General features: G+C 45.3%; 1 protein-coding gene across 1 annotated transcript in view; it reads right to left on the reverse strand.

Moving 5' to 3' along the window:
* The window catches only part of CAPN13 (calpain 13), a 65808-nt gene extending 42015 nt beyond the window's left edge, over positions 1-23793 (reverse strand). Inside the window, exons 1-5 of the mRNA XM_074988407.1 lie at positions 23759-23793; positions 21610-21672; positions 15773-16019; positions 4515-4584; positions 3125-3243 (exon numbers count right to left, since the gene is read on the reverse strand). Of these exons, the coding sequence (XP_074844508.1) occupies positions 3125-3243; positions 4515-4584; positions 15773-16019; positions 21610-21672; positions 23759-23793 (534 nt within the window). The remainder of the gene's footprint in view (positions 1-3124; positions 3244-4514; positions 4585-15772; positions 16020-21609; positions 21673-23758) is intronic.
* Between the last annotated feature and the right edge of the window lie 255 nt (positions 23794-24048).

A 24048-nucleotide genomic window follows, 5' to 3' on the forward strand; every position in this document is an offset into this window, starting at 1 on the left:
TTTATTTCTTATTCTGACCTACAGGATAATGTTCCAGTGGCTGCCATGTTCCACCCCAAAGCTAGCTGTGTTTCTGTGACTGGTGAAGGGATTCCAGTACATACTATGGGCTCTATTCATCCTTGATGTAACTCCATTAACTTCAATGTAGTCACAACATGGATAAAATTTGAGACATAGAATCAAATCCTTATGAGATGATGAGCCCCCTCCCCTCCTTAACTCCCATTGACCGCACTCGAGTTGAGGCAGGTTCAGCATTTTGCTGGAAGTCTTCTACAACTCTTACTCTGTAAAGTGCTTTGAGGTCCCGACAGATGAAGGATACTATAGGAAGACAGTCTTTACATCTACTAATGAAAAGCGATGCCTTGTTTGTGATGTCACCTGGAACTGAATTCTGAGACCTGCAATGTGGGCACCACTAAAATACCTTTGTGGAGATGATATAAAGGTATTGCTGAAGTGATACTTTCAATCCATTTTTGTCTTGGCTGCTTGTTGCAAGAAAAGAAAAGTGATCTGACCTGATTTACAGGTGAGAAGATGGGGAAAACATTTTTTTCAAATATTGGAATGCAATTGTACTGCTTGAGCATCAAGGTTTGACTTAAACCTTTGTACGCCGAGTGGAGCGTAGGTCATCTACAAACCTCTTCCACTTCACTCTGTATCGGGACAAAACTTCTAGCTGACCCCAGTATCACCCCAGTTGTTGTCCTTCAATCTCAGTAGATCTCCACACTTTGTCTGAGGTCTTCCTCTTTTCTGGTTTCCTTGTGGGTTCCATGTGAGAGCTTGAACGACTATGCCGGATGATGGTTTTGTGAGAGCGTGGACTCGCCACCCCCACTTTCTTTTCTTGATTTGAATGTCAAGTGGTTCTTGTCCTGCTCTGTTCCAGAGCTCCTCATTTGTGACCAAGTCTTGCCATTTGAAGTGAAGGATGTACCTCAGGTATCTATTTATGAATATCTGTAGCTTGTGATCTGAAGACTTTTTAGTACGCCAGGTCTTGCATCCATACAAGAGCATACTCTTCGCATTTGTGTTGAGGATCAGCAGTTTCGTCTGCACAGATATTATTTGTGAACTCCATGGCTGTGGCCACACTAGCTCCTCCTTTCGGAGGGGCTATGGTAATGTGGCACTTCAGGGTATGCTAATGATGCACTGTCATGAATATGCAGCACCTCATTAGCATAATGGCAGCTGCACACGGTTTGAAACTGCTGGTTTTGAAACACACGCCGCCCGTGTAGCCGGGGTGGGGGGGCGCCTTTTGAAACAGACTCCTGATTTCAAAAGCCCCTTCTTCCCAAAACCAGGTGGTCAAAAGGTCCCCGGCTACACGGGCAGCATGCATTTCGAAACCGGCAGTTTTGAATTTTGCATGGCCACCATTATGCTTATGAGGTGCTGCATATTCATGGCAGCGCCTCCTTAGCATATCCCAAAGTTCCACATTACCATATCCCCTCCAAAAGGAGGCCACAGCCCACATGGGATGAAGATTCTTGAATGCAGCTGTTGCTTTCTCTTAAATAATCTTCCAGAGAAACTTCAGGACAGAAATCCTAATTTATCTCATTATAATGTATGGTCAGCTGGTTTATTCTGTTTAGTGTCTCTCTGCATATTGAAGATAAGCCAAGATTGAACCCCCTAGTATTACTAGGAGCAATGTAACACAAGGAAATTGAGACTGAATAACAAGAGAATTATAGAACAAAGAGCTATCACACCAGGGAATAGTCTCTCAGGAGAAATTGTGAAAGTTCCTTGCTAGCACCATCATCTTTCGACTGGACGAAGTAAAAGAGAATACACCTGAGAATAGTTTTTCTTTGGGAACAGGCAAAAGATAAGATGATTTAATGATTCATTTCCATCTTTAGTTTCTGGGACTTTGTGATCCTCCTGTGTAATATCTCCTTCTTATCTTAACTCTTCCAGGGACAGGTCATATGATGCTTGCCCTTCGCCCCATCCAGTCTCTCAGAATTGAGTAAGTGTGCACATAAAAAGGTAACGTAGCTATGTGAGGGATTCGGAGTATTTCAAGATTAGTAAATTTCAATTTCTTCCACAAAAATTGTCCCTTAGTATCAGAGCCATTCTTAAAGTATCAAAAACAGCTACCTTAGCAGTGTCAAAGGGCTTGTGACGGAAGCTGGTAGGTGAAACTGCAGCACGCAGAAATAAAAAGCTCAAACAGACAATGAACCCAGATTTACTGTCAGTCATAACTGTCAGATTGGAAACAGAGGGAGAATTTTTGCCTGAAACACAGACCTGCACTGATGAATGAAAACAGCACTCTGCAAAAACGGGTGCAGGCAATGTTCCCTCTCATTTTTTCCATCCGTGTGTGGAATCAGTTTTGTATGCAGTAAGGCATACATAGAATGTGCACCACCCCCACTGGAAAACAAAAATCTCGGTGGGCTATCTGCTAATCCACTGGGCAGCATTTGAATTATTTCTGAGCAGCCCCCGAAGTGCACAGCTTACAGGGAACACTGGGCTGCACCCACAATATACAGAACCGAGTTCAAATAGCCTGGCATTTGTGAATGTCAGCCTCGAGGGGGTTGATTTGGCCCATGAGAAAAATCAGGGACTGTTTGCAAATTCCTGTGCCAGGTGATCATCTTTTGAACCTCCCCAAAATTCAGGGATGCTTGGATCTGTGATTGTAGTTCAGAAACTTCTCCCCCCAAAGCAGGTGGAACAATAGCACTACTCCACGTATTAAGAACATAAGAATGGTCATACTGGGTCAGACCAAAGGTACATCCAGCTCAGTATCCAGGCTGCTGATTGGCCAGTGTCAGAGGGAGTGAACCAAACAGTGATCTCTCTCCTGCCCATCCATCTCCAGCCTCTGACAAACAGAGGCTAGGGACACCATTCCTCACTCATCCTGGCTAATAGCCATTCATGGACCTAACCTCCAGGAATTTATCCACTTTGGCCAGCTGTTGTCTATATACATAGGTGAATTCTATTCAGTCTATTTTCAGTGTAAGTCTTTCATGGACCCCTTAGCCACTGTATTTCCCCACAGATCGAGAACTACTGCCCTAAATGACAATCCAGGTGACAGGTGGATAGTACTTACCCGGAAATGAAAAATCCCAGCATAATTGTGTTGGAACCCTTGGTCCTTTGGCAGAACATTTTCCAGAAATTGCCTCTGTAATGTCAAAGATCCCAGGGCAGCCAGAACCCAGCAATCACCTTCAGGGAGACAAGTAACAAACCAGATGCAATTACAATTATTGCTTCATATTATCCTTCTGCCTTGCCAGGGACTACATCAGGAGTGGGAAACCTTTTTTGGGTCAGGGGCCACTGGTCCACACACAAATCACTCAGGGGCTGCATACAAGTGAGGAGCAAAAAAAGAGAACATTCACTGACATGGTCCCCAGCTGAGAAGAAATTCCCCTCTTACACTTGAGCCTTGGAGGGTCCAGGTGAGTCGTTTTGTGTGCTCCAGCCCCATGGGGGGATGGCAGAAGGTTGGAGCAACAGCCTGGGCTTCCCAGTGCTGTGGGGGAGCCCTGAGGCCTGCAGCCAGGAAAGCCAGGTTTGAGATCTCCACCCCAGTCTGTATCTTCCTCACCATTTTCCTTAGAAAAGAGGGTTATTGCAGAAGGACTGGTAGAACCAGTCTGGATAAAAACAAAACATGGGCAGGCTGTCCAAGAGTCAGAGACACACTGCTTCAGGGAGCAGGCTCCCATCTTGTCATCCATCCATTTATGTTTCCATCCTTTATCCATCTCTATGCTATCTGACTGTCATGAAGGAAGGAGGAGTCAAAGATGCTGTGTGGAGGCACTTGGGCATCACACAGAAGCTCCTTCCCTTTGTTGGTATCCTCTTGAAGAAATAGCACATCATCCAACTGTTCAGCCTAGCCCAGGGTCTGGTGGTTGCCTGTACAGGATGAGCAGTTGGAAGACGTGCTATTTCTTCAAGAGGACCCAGAGGTTACGCTGAAAATGAGACACAACCATGGGCTGCGGGGTGGGAGGAGATGGAGCTACAGCAGGATAAAGATCTGGTGCACGGAGCAGAAAACTGGTCAGTAGAGACTGTAAAAGAGCACCATGTGGAAAAGAGAAGCTGTGAGTTATCAGACAAGGACTTCAGGGTCATAAGGCCAAATTCAACTCTGGTACAAGTGGGCACATCATAGAGTTGTACCCTCTTTACACTAGGGTTGTATATGGCCCATGGAATGTCATTTTCTCCTTGGTCCGGCTCTACCTTTCTGCCCCCATAGTTAGGCAAACATAAATAATGATGGGAATCAATTAGACACCAAAGCTCCTTGGCCCAGAGGTGCGGTAAAATAAAGTCATATTTAATATCTGGGATGGGTTCTCTGTGAATGTGTGAGCATACGCAGTAAGCCATACTAAACTCTCAGACGGCAGCAAAAGAAAGGACCCCGGTCCACAACTTAGGTTAGCCTCCCCAAAACAGACCTTTGGTCTTACCGATTTCTCCTTGAACAATATCAAATCTGCTAACTCCATCCATGATTAAATGGGGATCTCTCTCTATCATCTGAAAAAGAAGGAAAGCGAAGACTGGTGTGAATATCCAATACTTACCAGCAGTGCATGCTTCACAGCTGTACAGTCTCTTATATCACTTTCAACTGATAACCTGCAAAATCATTGTTTGCTGCTTCACTGAAGTGGCATTTTGCGTGTTTGAAATTCATGACTGTTTATAAGCAGGGATCAGAGAACTGCAGAAGCCCTACAGATTTGCTTTGTACAGGCATCCAAAGCTTCAGACACCCCACCTCTGAGATCTACTCCAGGTGAATTATGAAGTGCTGCTATAGTGCTTTCTCTTTGCTGCTACCATGCTTTGAAAAGAGAAAGCACTATATGGCTACGTCTACACGTGCAGCCAACATCGAAATAGCTTATTTCGATGTTGCGACATCGAAATAGTCTATTTCGATGAATAACGTCTACACGTCCTCCAGGGCCGGCAACGTCGATGTTCAACTTCGACGTTGCTCAGCCCAACATCGAAATAGGCGCAGCGAGGGAACGTCTACACGTCAAAGTAGCACACATCGAAATAGGGATGCCAGGCACAGCTGCAGACAGGGTCACAGGGCGGACTCAACAGCCAGCCGCTCCCTTAAAGGGCCCCTCCCAGACACAGTTGCACTAAACAACACAAGATCCACAGAGCTGACAACTGGTTGCAGACCCTGTGCCTGCAGCATAGATCCCCAGCTGCCGCAGAAGCAGCCAGAAGCCCTGGGCTAAGGGCTGCTGCCCACGGTGACCATAGAGCCCCGCAGAGGCTGGAGAGAGAGCATCTCTCAACCCCCCAGCTGATGGCCGCCATGGAGGACCCAGCAATTTCGACGTTGCGGGACGCGGATCGTCTACACGGTCCCTACTTCGACGTTGAACGTCGAAGTAGGGCGCTATTCCTATCTCCTCATGAGGTTAGCGACTTCGACGTCTCGCCGCCTAACGTCGAAGTTGGTGCCGCTACTTCGAAGTAGCGTGCACGTGTAGACGCAGCTTATAGGTGTTAAGTACTGGTATTTATTTTTATTGTCACCCTATAACCCACCTGGTCAGAAATCAGCTCTCTGATACTGTTTGGCCCCCTGTAGAGTAAGAAAAGGGCCTTGGACTTTTCCACTTGCTACCTGCAACATGCAGATGAAAAGGAGAAACTCAGGCTTTCCATCCCTAAGCCATCTCACAAGGGGTGGAAGAATTACTGTCTCTGTGGCCTGACATTCTCAGCCATTCTGCCTTCTGCTGGAAGAGGAGAAGACTTACTATTTAAATCATAACTTGAGGACTCCAGTACATCAAGCAGTGGTTTGGGGTCCATTAAGTGGGTGGGTAAAGTTTTGTGGCCTGCAACATGCAGGAGGTCAGACTAGAATGATCACGGTGATCCCTTGTGGCCTTAGTGTCTGTGAGGTTCTTTTAACACCTTCCTCACCATGACAGCTGGGCTGTAAGCAGCTCCAACAAGCCGTGCTGTTTCCTTGAGTTAGGGAGTGGGTGCTAGCCCTGCAGAGGAGGAGAACTTTACACCTTCCAATGTAGTAACCAAAGGTATGGGGACTCGGGATCAGTAAAGGGAAAAGGGGAGGCAGGTACATGTGTCTGCAGAGAGGGCTTCAGAAAGCTGAGACCACTGGCAAGGCATCCAGAGTTGTGCATGATTTTTCAGACTAAACTGCTGAGCTTTTTTTATTCTAGTCTCACTCATGCAAAAGCTTCTCTGAATTCACTAAGAGCTCTGACTGGATCATTAAAGAGTAAAAGCCTCTGAATTCAGCCCTGCATGCCTAATTTTTTTATCCTGTTTAATTCCAAACTCAAAGTTCAGTGCAAGACAAGGAGGCATGGAATGACCCTTGATTTTCACTAAGAATGTTAGACAGATTGCAGAACATAACATGGGATAGGCTAGGGTTAAGATTATTAGCTTAGGCAAACAGTATCATACCACTGTCAGAGCTTCTGAATTATGAGGATACTCTTTGCATTTCAGTTTTCCAAGGTAGCAGTCTACTTGAACATACAGCAAATGCAAATAAGACAAAGTAGTTACAACTTGGAAAAGGGGCAATCCATCAAAGATTGAAGAAAAGGCATGGGAAAGCTGTAGACCAAGTAAAATCTTATGTGCATCTAGAAAGCTTGATTGTTGCTGACAGCTCGATGAAGGATGAGGTTAAAAGATGGTGTGCCTTAATTACAAGTGCTGCACAGAAACTGGCAAAATTATGGACTGAGAAAAAATATTATATATGGTATCAAAGTGAAAATTTATCCAACTAGCATATTAACGGTATTACTGTATGGGCTGGAACCAGCTGCTTTACATGAAAGAGACAGAATAAGGCCAGAGACTGAAGAAAAGAGAGGTTTTTGAATGACTGAAGGTATAAAGGCAGCTCATTTTACCATAGATTTAGAGGGAGAATCAGGATACGAACTCATGGTCCAGGATTAGCTACACTTCAAAAGTTTATGATAGTGGGGACCCAGCAGAAGACACACAGATGCCAGGATGTCCAGGAAAATAATGCAAACAAAACTGAGGGCAGTCTGACGTGGAGGCTGACCATGGACTGCATCGTGAGACATAACCAGGCTGTGCTTACAAGAGAAACAAATCAAGGACAGGAATTAATGGCGAGCCTGTACCACTCCCCATCTGTATATTTGTTTTAGGATTAAAGAAATAATTCCCTGGGACCTTAGTATTTATGGTAGGAAGATGCTCATTCAAATATCTGAGTCTTCTAGACATGTGACTCTTGTTATATGTGCCTGTTGAGTAACTATGTTCGGAAGCGGCATTTAATCCTAAATGCAGAAGCAAATGCACATGCCTGCACAAGCAACAAAATATAAGAGGTGTAAAATATTTGACAGCTGGGGTTAGAAAAATAATTTTAGCAGCTCTTCTTTAAGCTGGGCTGGGTGTTCCCTCCTACACATTCAACTTGACAACCTTCCGCACAAACATGAGCCTAACATCTGATGTGACTCACAGGGCTGAGCGAGTTGAACTCTGGTGGGAAGAGTTAACTTCCTGAAATGTTTTCTTAGGAACTGAACGCACCCATCCAAATCCCTCTGTGGGGAGATGGTGCGGTGCAGCCCTGACCAGCCAATGAACGGTACGTGGCACCAGTACTGATGCTTCAAGCTCCTGTAAAGGATCCCCCAGTAGTGAGACTCCTGGCAGGGTCTCGGAATGATGCAGGTGTCCTCCTCCCATTCACGAGTCTGTCAATTAGTCCTCTTGGGTTGCCCATACTTGTGTGTCTGGGCACCACAAAACCAGGGCTCTATTTCCAGCTATGCTACCGGCCTGCTGCATGAGCTTGGGCAAATTCTTTTCTTTGTGTCTCCAACTCTCTCCCAAGCTTTGTCCGTTTGCATTGTAAACCTTTCACAGAGGGAACTGTCACTCTGAGCCCATGTTTCTATAGCACCTAGCACAATGGGGCCCCAACGCACCATGGGAAGACCAAGAACCAGAATAAAAAATAACCATTAGTTAATAATTCATCACTGTATTATTCCTCCTTCCCCCAGTTTTGCCATGAGTAGCTGGGAAGTGGCAGCATAGTCCTAATAGTGGAGTCTTGGCAGCTGTGGATTTGTGACAGATCATTGCTTGTACATCACATACCAGCAAGTTAAATAAATAAACAGATCTCAGTAAGGGTAGGAAACTGCTCCAGTGAAATGGACTGAATATTGTGGGAGAATACAATAGCAGACCTGACACTAACACCAGAGCCAGAAACCCCATGAAAAGACTAGAGAGGCTATTAGCACATTATGGCAATTCACACTGCAACTCACCTTTTGGACTTAGCAACAGATTTCAGTGCAGCCCTCTGAGATGGCAAAGTATTTGGCTCTCGAGTGAGAATTCAGCTGACTCATTAGGGATGCTTCTTGCTTAGAGGCAACCAGTAATTCTCTCCACACAAAGACTAACCCAGTGTGAAAACAGCCCAAGTTACGTGCTCAGTTGTGAGTGTTCTAAGAGAGGAAGCCATGTTATTCTATCTTCACCAAAACAAAGAAAGCCGTCCTGTACCACCTTAAAGACTAACCTTATTTATTAGGTGATGAGCTTTTATGGGAAAGACCTATTTCTTCAGATACAGTAACAGAGAGATAGCCGTGCTAGTCTATATACTATCAAAACAAAAAAGCAGTCCAGTAGCACTTTAAAGGCTAACAAAATAATTTATTAGGTGATGAGCTTTCATGGGACAGACCCATTTCTTCAGACCATAGTCATACCAGAACAGACTCGATATTACTATTTTTGGTTCTCTGTGCCTTAAATATTGAGTCTGTTCTGGTATGGCTATGGTCTGAAAGAAATGGGTCTGTCCCACGAAAGCTCACCACCTAATAAATTATTTGTTAGTCTTTAAAGTGCTATTGGACTGCTTTTTTCTTCAGATATGTTATTCTCCATGTTGGCAGTGGGCAAAATGAGGAGCAACCACTGCAGTCTTTGGCTGATCTATTTTATTGAGGTCTAAGGGCCCAGATTTTCAAAATGGCTCAGCTCCTATTCAGGCGCCAAACGTTGAATTCAGTTTTCATGCAAGTTGGTGGCAACCTTCTCACTGACTGGCTCAAGCCTCTAATTAAAGGGAGCAGATTTTCCAGGGGACCCTGCACACCAGAAGCTCAGGGAGCGCTGAGGTTCTTTGACAATCAGGCCATAAATGTCAGCAGGGTAAGTTACTGGATGCTGAGCAGTGTGCCCACCAGGAAAACAACAAAGGAACTCAAGCCGTTACCACTTGCTAATCAATATGGCTTTAGGGGGATTAGTGTAAAACGGGGCAAGGCAGACAGTTATTTCCCAGCAAACCACACAGACATCACAATCCACCAGCATGAGAAACACCAAAGCTACAGACAGATTTTTAAAGAAAACTAATAAGGTACGTGAATTGGATGAGTGGTAGGTTGGCATTTGAAATAGGGCTATAGGCATGTTTGGATCCACGCTTCTACAGTAACTCCACTGATATTTCTTGTGGTACTTTTAAGCAGCAATGTCCATCCTCTGCGCCTTATCTTTGCATTTCACCCGAGTTTTACTTTGCCTCCCAAAGTCCTCAATGCAGATAAAATCATGGCCTGCTGAACAGCAGCTTCTCACACCAGGGTTTTATAGGCTAAACTTGGTATCTCCTCATGGGCAGCTGTAGTCCCATTGTTAGGACAATAAGCCAGAAGTTAACAAGAAAATAACTCCAGACACAAACACCATGCAAAGAGTCAGCAGGAGTGCAAAAGAGGGGAACACAGATCTGCCTCCTATGCAAATGCATCCAAAGGACCTGTGGAAGAATAGTGGAAAAAAGGCATTCCTCAACTCCTCCAGAGCATTTTAGACTCCCCTACAGTCAGTAAAACCTTTCCTTTGTTTACTGTTACTTCTTTCCTTTCTACTTCTCACCCAACTTCCCATCAACCTCTGTTGTAGTTCATTGCACTGCTGGTTTCAGGGCTTGAGCCAAAGCCCTTGGAGTCAGTGGAAAGGAACCTATTGACTGAGGGCCAAATTCTGCCCTTAGCTACAAGGATGTTAATCCAGAGTCAGCTCATTGCTTTTAGAGTTACTCTGAATTTGCACCCTGTAAATGGCCCAGAGATTGTACACTCCATGGAGTAGGAAGCCTTGTCTATTCTATGTTTATGAAGTGCCATGCACACAAAATAGTACAAAGAATAATAAAGGGCTACTATGAATTGCTATCTTGGAATAAGCCTAGAGAGCAGTCATGTAGCCAGGGAAGAATTGTTTGGTAGAAAAAAGCAAACCAATAAACTAAGCATAGCATTGTTATTAATCAAAGTCCAATGATAACATATCAACCGTATCTGTAAGGTTGTCTCAGAGCACAGCTCCAGCACTTGGAAGAGGTCTTAAATCCTGCACTGGTGTTGGGTGTGGGCATTCACTTAATAGATTATACTCCTACTTAAAAAGCAAAGAGGTCAGTGAGATGTGCAACCCACTAGTACAGAGACATTTAATATATCACCTACTCTTCACTTTTATTCAGCTCTAGATCTAGGTTCCCCTACATGAACTTTCTGGCTGTGCCCTATTTTTCTTTATGGCAGGCAGCGTAGGCTAGAGGAATAAGCTACACCTGCAAAACACGTATCCCAGTATGACTTAATCTATAGTAGGAAAGATTTGCCAGTACAGCTATTCAGGCAAAACTTCTGAGTGCAAGCTAGTCTATCAAGTGGCTTCCCCAACTCCAGAATTTAATTCAGTCTGAAGTCTCAGTCTGATTTAGTCAGCTTAAATAGGCAAAGACGCCACTTATGTGAAACAATCTCAGGGGGGAAATGCTATTTCCATGTAATGGAGCTGTTATTTTAGGCAAACGGGAACACTGAGTGGGCTTTTCATGCTTCCCACTAGTAGTGAGGCTGCAGGCTTCAGTGGATAGAAGACTAGACTGAGAGTCAGGGGTTCTCTTCCTGGCTCTGCAACTGACACATTCAGAGTCAGAGTCTGCCTGTGCTAGGCATGCAAACACACTTACAGATGATCGCTGCCCCAAAAGAGATCTCCAACCATCAGATTAGCTCAGGCCGAGTAGGATGTGACTCCATGAGCTGTTCCACTGTTCAGGACAGAAGGGCAGAGTTAGGGCATTAGAATGTGGCCCTACAGTGAGATAGGATAGGGCGCAGCATGTGTGTGTGCCAGGCCAGGCTGGGTGGGTGGCAGAGAGAGATGGGTGGCCGTCAATATTAACTTGGGTGATTCATAGGCATTAGATAAAAAGGATAATTTAAAATGGATGTGTCAGCTGATAGGGTGTCTCAGGGAAGGGAACCTGAAGCATGGAGAAAAGAAGTGTCTTGCTCAGGGAAACCCAGCAGGTCAGTTGCAGAGCCAGGAAGAGAACCCCTAACTCTCATTCTAGTCTTCTATCCTTCCCACATGTTGTCTGGCCTCAGACTGTGTATGCATCTGAATCAGGATGGACTGTAGTAAAGTATTTGTGCAGTGCCTAGAACAGTAGGATCCTGATCTCTGTTGCAGCATGCTGGCACTACTGAAATATAGTGCTTTTATACACACATTGAAAGAATGTTTTTAAGGGGGCAAAGTCGAGCACTCATCTCAGAAAAATGCCAGAATTAATGCTGTCTGTGCAATCCTTATTTAGCCCCTTTGTGCATATGCGTTGTGATTAGAGCTGTGCAAATAACTGAACATTCATTTTGCTGCCTGAACAAAATAAAATAAAATATTGTTTTGAGTTAATGTGAAGTAATTTGGGAGGGGCAGGTTCTTGACAAAATGAACGCCTCCCCCCAAATTAATTTAGAGTTGACAAAAAATGCTTTGATGGACCCAAAATGATTTTGTCAGAAGGACCCATTTCTTTTCAATTCAAGTTTGACAAATTTAAAAAAATGAAAAAGGGCTTGAAAGTAAAGAACCACCCAACAGTTTCATTTTAAAAAATTATTACAAATTATATAGTCCGACTTTTTAGCATTTATATCTATTTAGTTTTTTTTCACCCACTGCTATTTGCTGAATTCAGCACAAATTGGTTAAAAATTTGGTTCTGTCTGAAACGGCTTTTTGGTAAACGATATATTTGTCCACAATTTTTTATCCAGCTGTAATTATGAAGCCATTTGTAAGCTTGTAATCACAGACATTTTTTTCCACAGGATTGCAGCCTATTTTAGTATGAGCACCTCAGCTACAATAACAATGCTTGAAACTGCACATGTGGAACAGGCGTGTGTACAATTGTGAAGGTGCAAATAAGAGCACGCACCTTTCTGTGGGCACAAAATCAGCAACTGGGTCTGAAAACATGGGCCTTAATCCGCACTGCCACTCTTGAGCTGCGTCTACACGTGCACGCTACTTCGAAGTAGCGGCACCAACTTCGAAATAGCACCCGTCGCGTCTACACGCATCGGGCGCTATTTCGAAGTTAACTTCAACGTTAGGCAGCGAGACGTCGAAGTCGCTAACCTCATGAGGAGATAGGAATAGCGCCCTACTTCGACGTTCAACGTCGAAGTAGGGACCATGTAGACGATCCGCGTCCCGCAATGTCGAAATTGCTGGGTCCTCCATGGCGGCCATCAGCTGGGGGGTTGAGAGATGCTCTCTCTCCAGCCCCTGCGGGGCTCTATGGTCACCGTGGGCAGCAGCCCTTAGCCCAGGGCTTCTGGCTGCTTCTGCGGCAGCTGGGGATCTATGCTGCAGGCACAGGGTCTGCAACCAGTTGTCAGCTCTGTGGATCTTGTGTTGTTTAGTGCAACTGTGTCTGGGAGGGGTCCTTTAAGGGAGCGGCTGGCTGTTGAGTCCGCCCTGTGACCCTGTCTGCAGCTGTGCCTGGCATTCCTATTTCGATGTATGCTACTTTGACGTGTAGACGTTCCCTCGCTGCGCCTATTTCGATGTTGGGCTGAGCAACGTCGAAGTTGAACATCGACGTTGCCGGCCCTGGAGGACGTGTAGACGTTATTCATCGAAATAGCCTATTTCGATGTCGCAACATCGAAATAAGCTATTTCGATGTTGGCTGCACGTGTAGACGTAGCCTTGAAGTGCAGCTGGTACTATACAAACAAGAAAAGCAACACCACGGGCAGGAGTAATACAGGCAAAGGCCAAAAATACAGGGTGGCTGGAAGGCTGGGGCTCCATCTGCAGTGTGGCTTCCCCACCAACCAGTGCTCTCGCCACCTGGGAAAGCTGATGCTGCAGTGCAACTGCCCGGGCCCAGAGTCACAGGGCTGCCCAGCTGCTCCCAGGGCTGCAGGACAACTATGGCCGCCCAATGCTCTGAGAGTGGGAAGCGGGGCATTTGAGGCTGTGTGCCTGCCTAGCACTGTGGGGATGAGATGCGATCGCCTTGGGTGAGGGAGTAGCACCATAACGGAAGGAACTGGGGGTACAGAACTGGGGCCAGCAGCCGCAATAGGGGCTGGGCTCTGGTGAGCACGGTAGGGACAGGGCTGAGGCTTCCCTCCTCAAGCCTGGCCTTCACCCACTGCCCACGAGTGACATCTTGGTTCTCCCAATGTATTCCCCTCAAGGACTCTAGGATCAAATTGGTTCATTTTACACGTCAAAACAAGTTGCCTCTGACTGTCACTGCTGCCTGACAGCAGTGTCTGAAAATCAAGCTGTTTCCTTTCTGCTTTGCACATTAACAGAGATATAAAGATTCCAGACACTGAATGTAATTGGCAATTCTCTTGATGATGAAACAGGGTAAAATAGAAGGCAGCTCGCTCCTCAGCTGCTGCATTGGATCAGGATCACCAACAGAAGTAAAAATTATCTGCCACTTAAATAATCAGACACTCTATGACTCAGAAGACACAGACTGAGGAGAGATGAATAGGACCAAGGTGCTATTTTAATTCAGAGTCAGATTTCTAACCAGACTTTAGATGTTCAGGGAGAGCTAACGAAAGCTATTGAGAAAATATAGTGAGGGGAAATTTGCTGCATGTGGGTGCAGCTATACTCAGTGGCTGAATGATGTGTTCAACTGTACCATAGTCCTGCCGAAGGAAGAGGTAATGTCCCAATGCCCAGGGGTTTTTAACAGTAGTCTGGACAAACCAATAGAAAATGGACCAAAGGGCTAAGCAAGACACTAGCATGGGGACAGAAGTGGGAAACAGGTTCTTTTCATTTCTGTGGTTTGTGATTCTAGCCACCAGAAAAAGACATGTTGCCCGTTTCAGACCCCTCACTGGAAACTCCATGACCCACCTGCAGGCCTGAAGGCAGTGGGGCCAGTGGGCTGGGCAGGTCTGGTACGATGTACCAGCAAGGTATTTTAGCCAGCATGGCGTGCAGGAGAAAGACTCCTTGCCCAGCCATACCCTGCCCCTCCACTGTTGCTGTGTCTCTGTGTACAGGACTGGTGGAGCTACAGCAGCCGGAGGAGCTGTGGGCATTCTGCTTCTTTCTCCGTTGCCCCTCCCAGTGAGGAAAGGAGGAGAACTTCCAGCCTTGCCCCCCCGCCCCATATATAGAGAATCAGGGGCTCTGTGGAGGGGTGGGACCGGGAGGGACTGTGGGGAAAGGAGCAGAACTGTCAGCACTCCTCGTACTGCCCCTAACATCTCCACACCAGCTCCCAAGGAATGTGGGATGGGAAAGAGAGGGAAAAGAGTGTGGGGGAGTCTCAGGCTGGGGGTGGTGTGGAGTCACATGGGGAGGTCATGTGATGTCCCTTTACCTGGTTTGCCCACCCCGTTCCTAGAATCGTAGAATCATAGAATCATTCCTGTACCGGTAAGAACTTTTGTTTACTTGCATCACTGTTTGAAGGGAGGCTGAGTGCAGAGCTATCTAGGTTAGGAAAAAAGTGGGAAGGTCTGACTGACACCAAGCCCTGCAGTCGGCCCGATGAGGTTGGTAGAGGTGGAACCAGAATGTGCCCTCACCCTCCCCAACTTTGCAGAACTAGGATGGATTGTAAGGCTTTCCCTCCAGATTTTAGGGAATGATGGAGCACGATCTGAGTATGTGCTCGACAGCGGAGAGAATGGGCCAGATCTCAACTGACAGAATCCAGAGCAGTTCAGCTGAGGTTGATGGGGCCACATCAGTTGAGGATCTGATCCAATATACAAGAAAAACCCCAAAAGAAATGAAAACTTCTACTTAAGTGATTTATCTTGACTTCTACTAACTGAAAAACACAGGGAGGTCTTCAGGGCAGGGAAGAGGCTGGGGTAGAAATTGAAAGGATGGCAGATCACCGACTGATCACTTGGAACAAGTATTTGGAATGAAGTGGTTCAAACTAAGGGCGAGGCTGTGGCAGACCACTGGACAGGTGATGGGACATAGGCCAGGACACATCCCTTAGTGCCCCTTCAGAAGGGCTGGCTGCAGTCTCAGTCCCTAAGCTCACTGGCTCATTATCCTGCTTTGTCCCTGCCCATGAAGCAGCATGCACCTTTCACTCCGCCTCACCCTCTAGTGCACATGAAACACCAGCCCTCCCCCACCACCACAGGCCTGGGAGCCGGGGTCCATACATAAGAAATGATGCTTCCCAGTGCTTCCCTTGGGTCAGCAGAGCTGGACAAAGCCCTCCACACAGGGATGTAGCCAGCAGCCATTCACCCAGGGAACCAGCATTGTTATTGGAAGCCATGAGGAGGGAACTCACGGTTGGTCGTTTCCATTGTATGCGGCTCAGCTTGTCTTCTGAGAGCAGATTGGGACCGATGGAACTGACATCGGCTGGGAAGGTGTCGTCTACGAACAGCAGGCCTCGGCTCAGGCAGTAAGCTCGCAGGTGGGTGAAGTCCTGGTTGTTAAATTTCTGAGGGCTCTGAAGGCTTCCAGTCCTCTCCTGGGTTTGCCAGCCTTGCTGTAGCTGCTGGTACCGGTCTCCAGGGACAGGCAGCATGTCTGTGTCCCATGGAGAAGAAAAAGAGGGTCAGTCACCATTAATGGCCACATCTGAAATGCTGCCCTCCAAACGCACAGCTGGTGGGACGCAAACCAGGACACCATTCTCCAGGGAGAGGGAGAATGCGCAGAGAGGAGCAGTTACTCCAGCATCTGGAAGAGGTAGTCATGACAAAACCCTTCCACACTCTAGAAACGCCTGGGGAAAGGGAAGCAGTACAATCCCACCTAGTTTTTATCTTGAACCAGCACTTCCATTGCTTCCAATCTAGTTCTCAGTCTTCCAGAGCAAAGCATCCATGAAACTCCGAATTACTACTGAGTTAGAGGTGGTATAAAGAGCCTGTGGTGTGGGAAGTAGGGCTCTGGACATCAAGGTGGAGAAGGGCATATCGCTGTTGGGAAGGTGTTACATGAGGTGAATGGTAGCCCAATGGTAGCCCAAAGACCATTGCTTTGTAATGGGCCCAAAAACCACTTTCCACTGTTGGTGACTTTTGTGCATGGCATGGTTTTACTTTCATTTTTTGAGTTCTTTTGGTTTACTTTTAAATGCTTGGTTGCTTAGCCCGCACTCAGATGCATGTGGCACTGTCCAGCTGAGAGAGAAATTCCCCTTCTCCCCACCACTGCCCTGCCTCAGGGTCTGCTTCAAAGTCTACTGATGTTAGTGGAAAGACTCAGGATGTCTGTGTCTTTAGCACAGGATCTCAAATAACAAGGAGGAAAAAAATCCAGCCCTAGATTTCATACACACTTTCCCAAGTCTGGGGGATATAGATCCATTGATTCTGATGGGGAATTAAGTTGAGTTAGGGTTTTAGCTGTGAAGTTTAGAGTCATATCTGGATTTGGAAACCTACTGCCCTGCCCAGATTTGGGTCTGTTCTGATATTTCGGTCTATCAGCTAGAAATCCCTTTTTCTGCTACAAAATAAGCATCTATCATCTGGGAAAGGCTCTTCCTGACAGTGCTGGGTGAGACTTCTCATTGGCTGCTGTTGAATGCCAGATGCATGCAAATGACTTGTCCTGATGCTACACAGAAGCCCTGTCTATTTCTTGGCTGACAGAACACTGAGCACTGCTGCTGAGGAAGATTCAAGTAGAAGTGACCCTTCCTGTGGACCTCTTAGGACTGCCACAGAGCACAGCAGAACAGCTCACAAATGTATCACCAATAGCCGGGAATGGTAGAGAAGAGCGGGGGGCCAAGTCAGAAGAAAAGTCTGTATTATCACCCTGAATCCACAAATATGGGACCTCAGACAGACAAGTATACTCCCTGGTTTCTGCTTAATTTTCCAGCCCTGTTCCTGACTGGCCATGAGAGGAGGAGGGGGAGAAGTTCTCCAGGTTTGCTGGAGACCCAGAGTTTTACCGAGCAATTTGTTCCTGACTTTGCACAAAAGCAGAGCATGAAGCTTCTTGTTGGTATCAGTCTTGCATGCTTCCCAAAGCTGCAAATGGGCACATTCACACACACACTGTCACACAGGGTATTCTGTTATTGCAAGAATGCTCAAGCCAAGAAATAAAGCCTACTAAGAACCCCTTACTTCATAAAGGCCGTGTCTACACAACAAAAATAACTTCGAAGTACAACTGCAGACTTTGAAGTTGAGTGTCTACACACAGTTAAACTTCAAAGTAGGGCACTGTCCATTCCTAGGAATGGAGTAAGGACTCTGAAGTTGGGCTCCCTTACTTTGAAGTTAACTTTGAAACAAGGGAAAATGTGTGTAGACTCTGCAGTCTACTTCGAAGTAGTGCCTAACTTCGAAATTAACTTTGAAGTTAGTTCTGAGTGTAGACACACTCAAAGGCTCTGAAGGGTATAGTTATTCCAAGCCACACATTTCCAAGGCAGATTTAAATCTCAGCATAGTTCTCATTTTATCTGAACCAGTTCACCCCTCTCCAAAAATATGGACTGTTCCTTTGAGTACTATCCCTGACAGGACAAACCACTCAACTTCCATGTCAGCACCTTCAGTCACAACCTTTTGTGTTGAAGCCCACTGCTCATGCTGGCTGAAGGATTCATAGACTGTGACGTGAAAGGGGATCACTGAGATTATCAGATCTGATACCCTGTGGAACACAGGCCGCACGGCCTCCCCACTCCTGCCCAACGACTGCTGCTTTTGTTTGAGCTGCACAAGATATTTTAGAAAGGCTTTCGGTATTGATGCAAAGGACTTCAGGTGACAGAAAAGCCGCCACCAGCTCACTTGGTAAATTGTTCCAATGGCTAATTACCCTGACTGTTAAAAGTCTGTCTTACTTGTAATTCAGGTTTGTCTGGCTTCAGCTCCCAAGCACTGGAGCTTGTTATGCCTTCCTTGATAAATGAAGAGACCTCTATTATCAAATGATTGTAGAATATAGAACTAGAAGGAACCTCTAGAGGTCATCAAGTCCAGCCCTCTGCCCTCACAGCAGGACTAAGCACCATCATTATCATCCTTGTTAAATATTTATCCAGTTTGTTCTTAAATATCTCCAGTGATGGAGATTCTACAATGACCCTAGGCAATTTATTCCAATACTTCACCACCCTGGCAGTTAGGAATTTTTTCTCTATATCCAATCTAAATCTCCCTTGCATCAGTTTAAGACCATTGCTTCTTGTCCTTCATTAAAGGCTAAAAATACATTTTCTCCCTCCTCCTTGGAACACCCTTTAGGTACTTGACAGCTGCTACCCTGTCCCCTCTCTTCCTTCTCTTTTTCAAAGTAAATAAACCCAATTCTTTTAATCTCTCATAGGTCATATTTTCCAGCTCTTCAATCATTTTAGTTGCTGTCCTCTGGACCTCCTCCAATTGCTCTGCATCTTTCCTAAAATGTGGTACCCAAAACTGGACACTACTCCAGTTGAGCAGTACAGAGTAGAGCAGAATTATTTCTTGTGTCTTGCTCATCTCTATTGGTTTAATTCACCTCCAAACACTGCCCAAAGAGAGCAGAAGCTCTGCTGTTCAGGTAAGAGCATGGCTTCTGGTTTTGTTAATAATATTTTACATGGGTATATAAAAAACAATCCATATTCACTGAAATGCCTAATATAGCTTCCCCGTGTGTTTTAGAGTCTTATTCTTCTTGTGGATGTTGAAAGTCCCTTTGGGCCTTGTACCAGGGTTCTTGGAACTTTTAACAATCACTTGGAAAGACATGGAATGTCTTGTCTTGTCTTGTCTTAAGGGTATAAAGCAATTCCATGTAGAAGATATCAGATGAAGTTCAGAAATAGGCCTAGCTGACATAAAAAGAGAACATTCCTTTTTGGCTCGCATCTTTCAGCACAGTGGCAATAAATCCCACAGAATGTACCATAACACGACGGGGAATGGTTTCTCTTTAACAAATACATTTGAAACGCTACCTGGGCTTTGTGCATGCTAAGATCTATTTCCTGCAACAGTGTTCCAGCCAAACTGATTACTAATTCCACAACTCAAATTAAAACTAACAGAGCTTGAAGGCTGGGGCTGACGCATGCTCTCTCCCTCTTCTGATGGAGAACAAGAGTTTTTAGCCTGCCTGTATGTGTTTAATTACATTGTTTAACACACTGGGAATAATTTAGCAACTGGCTTGAAGAAGATAAGACAGTTAAACTACCTCCTCCTGCAGAACAACTTCCTCAGCTTTGCAGGAATCATGTTTGGATATGCATCTGCACAGACATGCAAGATATTGCTCTGTCTGGCGGAAATTCACCTGACAGGCCCAGGAGCCATTTCAGTTCCACTTAAGTTGGCAGGATTCAAAAGTGCACCCACTGACGTCAGTGGCGCAGTTCCCCTTAACTTTAATTAGAGCCTGATTGCCTACTGCCTTGCAGGGGTGGAGTTATTTACACCCGTACAGAGTGGGTACAAAATGACACCATTCTGATCTGGCAGCTTCTGAAAATCGCTGTCCACTAATGTGAAGACTACACAAGGCACAGGGCAGGGGTGACTCTGGGTTTGTGTGAGACTTGAGCGGTGCCCTGTGCTGGACCCCTGCCCAAGGAGGAATTTCACTGTGGGCATCAAACCAGCTTCTGTGTTTGGAAGAGGCAAAGGGTGGCCCTTCCAGACATCATTCTTCGGGGACCACAGTAGATTGTCCCCACCCCTTCATCGCAGGAAAAGACAAAACCTAGCCAGAGGGATAAACCAGAACTCCTGCCTTAGTGATCCCAACATTAAAGACTGCCTCGTACCACATACGCGCAAGGACACGGAGTTAAAGCTGCCCTCCATTCCGGCATTTCCTACCTTCGGAGTACTTGGCTTTGCAACCTTCTTGTTGTTCTAATCTCATTTTTGGTGCAATATTACAGCTTTTTGCTGCAGCTTTCCACTGAGTCCAAAGTAGAAACAAGCCAGCAAGCAAGAAGAAACACACTGTTTCTGCTTCCTGTTTGAACTCTTCAGCCTCTTTTATGGCCCTTCAGAACGTTTTCCTAATCCATCTTTTAAAAACACGTCCACCAGATGTTAGCCCAATTGGGTCTGTCTCTCTTAGGAAAAAAACAACTGAACTTAGCCTTGCAGGTTGTGAGAATGCTGGCAAATCAACAGCTCCTGCCCACTTCTCCCTCCTCTTCCCCGTGTATCTACAAATTTAACCTTAACTACAGACTGTATTATGCAATAGCAGGCAAAGTCCTTTTTTTTTTCCTTTTTACACCCTGTTCTACAAGGATCTCAAATCCCTTTATAAACATGAATGAATTAGTCTCAGAGGGGTAGCTGGGTTTATCTGTAGTGGCAAAAATAAAAAGCAGTCCTGTGGCACCTTAGAGGCTAATACATTTATTTGGTCATGAACTGTCATGGACAAAACTCACTTCCCCAGATGAAAAATGGAGAGGAAAAACAGACTCCAGGGTTTTCATCCTACGAAGTGGACAAAAGCTCGTGACCACATAAATGTGTTAGTCTCCAAGGTATCACAGGACTATTTGTTAATTCACGAACGAATTAGCTTCGCAATGCTCCTGTAAGGTACAAAAGCATTACTTTATTAATCACTGGATAGATGCACTATATTGCCTCCCAGGTGCTCTGTGTGAAAGCCAATACCACCGCTGGCCATGAGAGAAACTCCTCAACAACACTGTAAGTCAAGCAGAGGTTACCTTGCCTTACATATAACATGGCCTTCTAATTCTTAGCTGTCCATGAGAAATTCTCATATACTACTGACACAGTCAAGCTTCTTTCATTTTGCATACACAATATAGGATGTCGCTGGTTACGTTTTATCTGCCTCATTTCACTAGAGCATATATTAGCTGTGTGCAGTCATCCTGAGTTTAGGATCTCCACTTCTGAGTGCTTCAGATAATTTACCATTTCACAGAGACGTTGTTCAAAGGAAAGCAATCCCATCTTCCTTCCTTAAAAACACCACTCACTCCCTCTCACTTTGGAGCCATAGAAGGAAATCCTCCAGAGAACACTATAGCTCAAGGACTAAATTAGAATCCCAGCCCATCTCCCTATGTCAGATCCCTTCCAATGGGTCTTTGATGCTTTCCCAGTACCAGTAGTTCTGATTAATCTTTAAATAAGTAGAACAGAAAAGTGAGGTTTTACCTGTAATGTCTCCTGTGACAAGGTGATAGATGTGTGCTTCAGTTTTGTTCCCGTGCTCCTTTATATGAGAACTCTACTACCTTGAGTAAACACTGCCAAGGTGAATGTCAGTCCCTGGTACAGGTGCAGCAGGGCTATAGTACACATGCCTTCTATGACCTCCACAGTAAGCCTATTGGCTCTCCTGTACTCGGTAGTTGTTGGTCTCCTGTGGTTTTTGTTGCCACAGAGCAGGGTTTGTTGACTGCTGCAAGCTTTCATGTAATTTGTTGTCCTCTTGGCTCCAGCAGGAAATGCATAAGTCATTATTGCAGGAGTAGGAGAGGAGGAACTATCCAACCACAAAGTGTGAAATCTAAGGTTAAGTGTCATTCTTCCACCTGTAAGATAAGAAGCAGGTGTTTCAGGCCAATATTTGTTTATGTATAGCATCTAAATCCTTTGCATAACCACTGGTCAAATTCCACATTGTCTCGCTCAGTGGAAGAGTTCAATTCACTTTCTATTGTGCTGCTAGAGCAGAAAGGATTAGGCAAAGAAGTAAGGCTTTCTGGGGCTGGGCCCCGTTTGAACACTGCCTGAAGCCATTGTTTAAAATGATCCCAGCAATTGCATCCATTTTTGGGGAACCCAGCTTGAGACATCTAAAAATCAGGCCCTTTAAGGCAAAACATGTTCAGCACTGAAAATAAGGCTCCCTGAAGGCATCTTAAAATAGGCACCCCAAAACTGAGCCAGACAAATCATGTCACTTATGAAAATCTTGGCTTGCTGTTTTAATCTTAACCAAGGCTCTGTCTCTTGTGTTCTCTCTCTCTGTAATATATATCTAGTTATGTGTAGCTATATATAATACAGCCTGAGGTTAAGATTAAGATTGCAGGCCAAGATTTTCAAAAGCAACATGTGATTTGACTTTATATATCAAGCCCTAACAAGAAGTGACTCCTTATTGTGCTGCAAAAATCCAAACAGCTTTCCGGGGAAGGAGCTTCCTGGCTGCAGCAGCTGACTCTCTAGTTCTCAGTGGAATAAACATTCTGCCTTTCAAACCATTGCACCATTCCGAAGAAGTTATGCAGAGGCTGGAAGAAAGAAAGAAAAATATAGACACTCAAGACAAAGGGCTTTAAATGCAGACCTTTGCCCTGACCCCATCTCTAAAGCTTTGCCTATGCTACACAACTTTTAGTGACACAGCCGTGCTGACACAGCTGTGTTGCTAAAGGTACGGCATTGTAGCCGCAGGATGTTGACTCTTTTGACAACAACCATGTGGTGAACTAGTAGTGCTGAGGTGGCTGCAGTACCCCCTTTCTTCAAGCACTTTCCATCACATACAGTGTTTACAGCTTGATTAAATGGCTTTCAATCACCTCCTCCCCGTACACACTATGCAACAACTCACTGTTCTCGCCTGTACTTGCTACAGGAAAACCTTTGTCTTTTTTTTCCTCTGGGGGGAGGAAGACAGAAGGAGTTTACTTCCTTTGAACAACAAAAGTTTTGTCATGCAATTGCCCGTTGATACACAGCCATAGTGTAATTTCCACCTCTCATAACAAGGCTACAAGTTTAATCACTTTGGCAAGAGCTTCTTTGTAGTGACAGGTGATGTTCATGAGTTGCTCAGGATGTTCAGCTTTGTGGTTTGACCTGGAAACAGTCACCCCAGATTTCAGATCCTGATCCCAAACCAATCCAAAACTACCTGAAGAAGTAGGCCTGGAAATCCCTTCCTCTTGATTCTGGGTGGGCAAGGATCCCAAAGCACAGAACAGTGAGAAAATGAGGAAGAGAAGGCGTAGGTGCAAGAACAAGGGATGTGGGGGTGGCCGCCTCAGACCGTGGCTTGAAATGGTTTCCATCATGTACAAGGTTTACAGCTTGGTTAAATGGTTCTCAGCCTCCCCCATGTCCATTCCACACACACACACACACACACACACACACACACACACACACACACACACACACACATTATCCCAGCACCACTGACAGAGGGGAAAAGTACATCAAGCAAATATTTCAGCCTCTTCAAACAACATTTAGTTCAGGTCTAGGCCAGTGTTTCTCAACCTTTTTTTATAAAGTACCCCTTTTACAAAAAAAATTATAAGTACCCCCAGACATTTCTCACATACCTCTGGGCGTATGTGTACCACTGGTTGGGAAACATGGTCCTAAGGCAATCTGAGGTCTTCAAGCAAGTGCTATTCAACCTTTCCAGATTACTGTTCTGCTTTCAGGAGTCAGATTTGTTTCACATACCACCAAGTTACACCTCACTTCAAAACTACTTACAAAACCCTGCAAAAATATGACAGAAGACTACTACTGCAAACTTGCAGACTTTCGACCATCTTATTAGCAAATACATGAATTGCAATGGAAATGTAGTACTTACATTTCAGCATAAGGCATATGAAGCAGT

This window comes from Carettochelys insculpta, chromosome 3 (assembly GCF_033958435.1).
Source record: "Carettochelys insculpta isolate YL-2023 chromosome 3, ASM3395843v1, whole genome shotgun sequence".
NCBI lineage: Eukaryota > Metazoa > Chordata > Testudines > Carettochelyidae > Carettochelys > Carettochelys insculpta.